This window comes from Pezoporus wallicus, unplaced genomic scaffold (genome assembly GCF_028554395.1).
Source record: "Pezoporus wallicus isolate ANWC-B61680 ecotype Strahan unplaced genomic scaffold, APGP_CSIRO_Pwel_v1 scaffold_8769, whole genome shotgun sequence".
Taxonomy (NCBI): Eukaryota; Metazoa; Chordata; class Aves; order Psittaciformes; family Psittacidae; genus Pezoporus; species Pezoporus wallicus.
In genome coordinates, this window is record NW_026642673.1 from 1 (window position 1) to 5,821 (window position 5,821).

The window sequence follows — 5,821 nt, forward strand, 5'->3', positions numbered from 1 at the left end:
GCGGCGGAAGCGGAAGCGGCGGGCGCGCAGGCGCGGTGCAGCCCGGGCCGAGGGCAGGGAGGTGCCATGGAGTCGAGGGGCGAGCCGCAGCGGCCGTGAGTGGCGGGGCCGCGCCGGGCTGCGGGGGGCGGAGGGGCGGGAGGGAGGCGCCGCCGTGCCCATGGGCCCGGCCCCGCGGTGATCGCGGCCAGCTGGGAGCTGTCAGCGCCGGTGGGGCGGCGGGGAGCTCCGCTCGCCCCGTGCCGGCCTCGCTGAGGCAGCAGCCCGCTGAGGGATGCGCTCCTCGGTGGTGATCCCTCGGGATCAGCGCCGCTGCGGCGCGCTGTGCCCTGGGGGCGGATGATCCGGCTGCTCCGCGGGGCTCAGCGGCTCTAAGCTGGGTATGAGCGCGTTAATCGGCCCTGCAGAGCGGGCTCCGGATCAGCCGCTCTTTGTCCGTCATTGCGGGACGTGGCTTCAGCAGCAAGGGTTGGGTGCAGAATAAACGGGCTTTGTGCAGGGGTAGGTGTGGAATGGCCACAATGAGGGTGAAGAGCCCGCCCACCCGCCCGGCCAGGCCTCCCCGTGGTGCTGGGAGCAGCTGGGCTGACCCGTTCTCCCCACAGGAACAGGATGAGCCAGGGGGACTCGAACCCGGCAGCGGTGCCGCACGCCGCAGAGGACGTTCAGGGGGATGACCGGTGGATGTCACAGGTAAGGCCGGGACGGGGAGGCCCCCGGAGGGACTGAACCCTCAGTCCTCAATCCGGAGTGCAGAGCAGCACTTCCCAGTGGGCATCTGTGTGAGGGAGTGACTGGAAATAGCCAAGGCAGGGGCTGGACCACCCATCCATTGTGCAGCAGGGACAAGCAGCCAGAGGATGCTCACGGCACTGCCTGACCGTTGACGTCTCTGATCTGCAGTTATGGGGTCTGATGGGTGCCTGGCAGGCTCACAGCTTACATATGGGTAGCACACAGAGATGCTGCTCTTCTCACACCTGAGAGTGCTGGGGGGGTTTGGGGAGCCCCCCTCTGCCCCGCAGCAGGGAATCCCATGAGGAACGTCAGCCCGCTGAGCTAACCTTGTTGCCCTCTTTCACCAGCACAACAGGTTTGTCTCGGACTGCAAAGACAAGGAGCCCGATGTGCTCTTCGTGGGGGACTCCATGGTGCAGCTGCTGCAGCAGTATGAGGTATTGCTAAAGAAAGGGGGATGTGGGGGCACGGATTCCAGTGTTTCTCTAAGCTGGTCACCGATGATCCTGTGTGATGCAGACAGGTCCTTCGTTGTGAACGGAGTGTCCTCTCCCATTCATCCTGCCCAGCTCCCTGCCCTTCCCACTGCTCGTACGAAGCCTCTGTAGGCTGTTTGCAGTCATGCTCTGAAGCTGGTAGTGACTGATTCCGCTTGGACACACAGCCCCTTCCTAGTTCCTTGAGTCTCAGATCCGAACTCCCAGGGGCACCATTGGATCTCTGTAGTTGTACCTTGCATGGCCAGAACACATTTAACCCTCAAGTGCTTGCGGTGCTGCTGGCACACTGGCTTTCTTCTAAAGCTCCATGACAGACCCAGCACTCTGTGTCTCTGAGGAGCTGCTCGAGAGAGCTTCCCCTTCCTCTGTGCCAGGACTGGGTGCTCAACAGCAGCACCTCCATCCCCTGCAGACCCCAAGTAAGCCCTTTGTGAAAGTGAGTGTCCGGAGGAAGGCTCGTGGCTCCTCCTCAGAGCCATCCCTGGTCAGTGCAGTGCATTCCTTTCACAACGAGGACAGTGCAAACACAAATTGGTTTCTGCTTGCAGATCTGGCGGGAGCTCTTCTCACCCCTTCATGCACTGAACTTTGGAATCGGTGGAGACACCACAGGCCATGTCCTATGGAGACTGAAGAACGGTGAACTGGAGAACATTAAACCCAAGGTACACGCAGAACCCAAAGCCGGGAGCGCTGTGCTTAGACAAGACTTCAGTGCTTGAGGGGTGCAGAACCGAGTGAGCTGTTAGCAGAGCTTTCTGTTTGAGCAGCCATTGGCACTGAGCACATCTCAGGTGTTCCAGTGTGCTGGGCTAAACCAGAACTGTTTGGGAGCAGGGCTGTAGGTGAGGTGTACACTGCTGAATGGCATCAGTAAATGGAGGCGACCTCCTAGTAGAGGTGAACATGGTTTCCCATAGCTGGGTGTTGGTTGGCATTGCACTGTGCCTCCCAGGTCTGAGATGTGTTCTTAGCCTCTAGAAGAGGATGGGGCAGGATTTGATGAGGAGTTAGTGGAGATGGCCAGGACTTGTGGTGAGGATCAGCTGCAGTCACTGCAAGCTCCTCAGAAGCGGGCACACCCGAGTGCTGAAGGCCTCTTGCAGCATGGGTGCAGGCTCCAGGCTGACTCTCTGCGTCGCTCGCTGTCAGAGATGGTGTTTGTTCAGGCTTTCAGGGTCACGAGCCCAAGACAAGTGGCTGTGGACAGGCTGCAAACGCTTTTTCTCCTTGTAGGTCATTGTTGTTTGGGTTGGAACAAATAACCACGAAAACACAGCAGAAGAAGTAGCAGGAGGGATCGAGGCCATCGTGCGCCTGATCAACACCCAGCAGCCACAGGCCAAAGTCATTGTGCTGGTACGTCTCTGGGCTGGGATGCCTCCTAGAGCTGGAAAACAAACTGCCCAGGGGAGCCACGTGCCCTCTGTGCTCTCCCTCTGTGATACTCGGAGGGATGGGATGGGTGATCGGTGCTGGGACGAGCGGGTGTTTACCTGCCCCGCTCTGTGCTCCCTTTGCTCCCTTGGCTGTGCAGCACTCCTCCTTCTGGGATGGGTGGAATCCTCCCCCTTAGTGGTACTCCTGCCCTGCTTAGAAGCATTGTCGAAGAAGTCCTGTGAAGCGAAAAGGGGTGCCCACGGCTCACCTGCCTCCCTCAGTTGTGTTTCATATTGGGTCTGGATGGACCGAGCCTGATTGAAGGGAGGGATCCCTCTTGTCGCAGCCTGGATCAGAAGGGGAAGCGGGCAGTGTTATGCCAGCAGGGTTTATGAAGCTCTTTTTTGCCTCCTCCCTATGCCAGGGCCTGCTACCTCGTGGAGAGAAGCCAAACCCGCTGCGGCAGAAGAATGCCAAGGTGAACCACCTGCTGAAAGCCTCGCTCCCCAAACTGTGCAACGTGCAGCTCCTGGATGTGGACGCCGGCTTCGTGCACTCGGATGGCACCATCTCCTACCACGACATGTTTGATTTCCTGCACCTCACGGGAGGGGGCTACGCAAAGATCTGCAAACCCCTCCACGAACTGATCATGCAGCTGCTGGAGGAGACCCCCGAGGAGAAACGGGCTGCCCTGGCCTGAGCTCCCGGCATCGACAGCATCACCCAGCCCATCAGATCAGTTCTGTCACTGGCACTACAGAATCCTTCTTTCTTAAAGCACTTTCCATTGTAGAATGTTACCGGATGTCCGTACCTAGTGTTTTGAGGGGGAAGGCTGATGTTTAACTGGTCTTGTACAGATGAGGGCCGGCTGGGTTGCTTTTATTGCAGGAGGAAAGTAGCTGATGAAGAGTTTTACTTTTAAACCATTCCTCATTCACAAGGAGAACAGGACTGTCACTCTGTGCCCCTCTCATGTCTTGTTGCTCTGTGGTTGTCCTAGAACCCCCGTGGCCACGCTCGGCTCCCGGCTGTAGGCGTCGTGCTCTGTGTTAGCGCTGACCAAGAATCACATTCCACTTGCAAAGCCAGAACAGATGCATTTTCCCAAACTCGGTCCCACCTTTGGAAGCTTTTTTTGGTTGGGGGTTAATGACACGTGTTGCTTTCTCACTCCTTCTCCCTGAAGCAGCATGAAGCTGGAACTGGGAAGTGCACAGGAGCAAGCGGCTCACTCCATCGCTTGCCCTTGTGCTGTTTCCACCAGGCCACTTTTCCTTCCCTCCCTGTGCCATGTGGCTGTGGTGCTGCTGCTGCTGCCCTGTGCTCTGCCCCATGTTGTTGCTGGCTTTTCACAGTAGCTCTTTAGGATTCTAATCCCCCAGTGACACTGCACTGGGCAGTTGCTTCCTCGCTGCTCTAGAGCCGCTGTTTCTTTCACTCCAAGCTGCCTGTGCCACGGGGCTCTCACAGTGCTGTGCGTTGCTCCTTTTTGTTCTTTTTTTAAGGTATGACTGTTACATCCTTTATTTCTAAAGGAAATCCATTGCCCTGTCCCTCTCCCAAGGCCTGCAGCACTCTGAAGCTTTACAGATTCCAAGGTGTACATTTCTTTGTCGCTTCTGGTTTACTTGTACAAACAACTACAGGCAACTACAGCCTCTTGCAGTAACAAGTGAAGTAGAGGTGCAGGTTTTCCTGCCCTGGACACTGCTCCTTGCTCCTGGCTGAGGCAGCCACAGGGGCAGGGGTCCAGGCCAGGCAGCATTTGGGTTTAGTTTTTGTTAGGAGGGCTGCAGTAGTCACTGACGGTTGTATGCAAACAGCTTTTACTTACAAGTGAAAGGTTCTCTTTTTTTCAGAAGGAAGCTGGTTTGGACCCATACAGCAGAGCCCTCAGTGAATAAATAACTCCACTTGCCAGGAAACTTGTTTTCAGCCCAGTCACTTCCTCCTTGGCTTACCTGCCGGAGCTGGTGCCATGCACCTTGCCATGGCTCACACTGCAGTGTCCGGCCATGAGCCACCACCATGGGTCCTGGCAGGTAAATCCAAGAGGAACGACTGGCTTTGTATCAGGCACTCCACGGCGTGTCGGGCACGAGGGGTGTTGAGGTGTCCGGGTTGCTTGCTGCGCTCTGCTGCAGTGAAGCACGTTGGTGCTGTACATAGTTTGTCTGCCCTTCTTCATAGCGGAGGGTGCTGGTGTTTGCTGCGTCTATAACCTCGCGTTAAGGAATACATGACTGTCCCCGCTACCTTCCCCTCTTCCTGTAGATTTGATCATAGCAGGATTCCTGCCTGGATTGCATGCATAGTGTGTGTTTTGTTTCCAGTATATGTGATCTACACACAGATGAAGGAAAGATGTTCCGCTTGCCAGGATCGGAAGTAGGGAGCTCGGCAGTGGAGCAGGGATTCCGGTCCTGCCCCACGAGGCAGGCTGGGGCTGTGCTGCTCCCGAAGCTCGCTCCAGAGCTCTGCTTGTCGCTGCCCAGTCCCAACCTGTCCCACTCCAGCTGCAGGCTTCTATGTGAGGGCAGCGAGGGGTTCTCGAGCTAAAACCCAGCACTTCCTCCTGAGCCGGGTAGAGAAGGTTCCTCCTTAGGGGCTGAGCATCGTCTGTGTCATGTTCATTGCAGCAGGGACATAAAACAAAGGAAGTGAAATGACAGAAAGAGCCTCTTGTAACTTACCAGGGGACGGGAGGATGACCACAGGATGGGACCTACGAGGAGGAAAGCCCATGCCCGGAGGTGCTGCCCTCTCCTCTCGCCACCCTGAGCCTTCCCCGGGACAAAACAGTTGTGATTCTGCTTTGGCAAAATGCATCGGCTGGTAGAGCTCACTGTTAGTGCATATCGCGATATAAATGTCAGTGTTTCACCCCACCGTGTCGCAGCGTGTGTGTGTGTGCCCAGGCGCCCGCGTCTCCCTCCCTCCCTCCCTCTCTGTGTGGGTGCCTCCCTGTGTTTCGTTTCTGAGGGCTGGGGAGGTGCTGCCCTGTGCTGAGCAGCCAAACCTGCCCCCAGGGCCCTGCGGGGTCCCACCCGCCCCCATCCTCACTCCTTGTTTCACATCTGTCCTTTCCCTGCTCCACTGGGGCCTTTGTTTGTTGGTTTTCCCTCTCCTTTCCCCTGCTTCCAGAGCTGTGAGCAGGGCTCTGCAGGTGAAGGCACCCCACACTTGGAGGACACAGC

At 57.3% G+C, this 5,821-nt stretch overlaps 1 protein-coding gene across 1 annotated transcript; it reads left to right on the top strand.

The window, feature by feature from the left end:
• Positions 1-6: 6 nt before the first annotated feature.
• On the top strand, positions 7-5,512 carry PAFAH1B2 (platelet activating factor acetylhydrolase 1b catalytic subunit 2). The gene is made up of 6 exons (XM_057432002.1): positions 7-95; positions 606-693; positions 1,086-1,175; positions 1,787-1,903; positions 2,475-2,597; positions 3,043-5,512. The coding sequence occupies exons 1-6, from the start codon at positions 67-69 to the stop codon at positions 3,319-3,321; spliced, it is 726 nt and encodes a 241-aa protein (XP_057287985.1). The 5' UTR covers positions 7-66; the 3' UTR covers positions 3,322-5,512.
• Positions 5,513-5,821: the final 309 nt, after the last annotated feature.

What these genes read in the sequence shown, in the direction of transcription:
- PAFAH1B2 (XM_057432002.1), top strand. Translation starts at nt 67, where the DNA reads ATGGAGTCGAGGGGCGAGCCGCAGCGGCC. An exon ending in AGGGGCGAGCCGCAGCGGCC is followed by an intron (nt 96 to 605) that starts GTGAGTGGCGGG and finishes TTCTCCCCACAG; the next exon opens with GAACAGGATGAGCCAGGGGG. An exon ending in ATGACCGGTGGATGTCACAG is followed by an intron (nt 694 to 1,085) that starts GTAAGGCCGGGA and finishes CTCTTTCACCAG; the next exon opens with CACAACAGGTTTGTCTCGGA.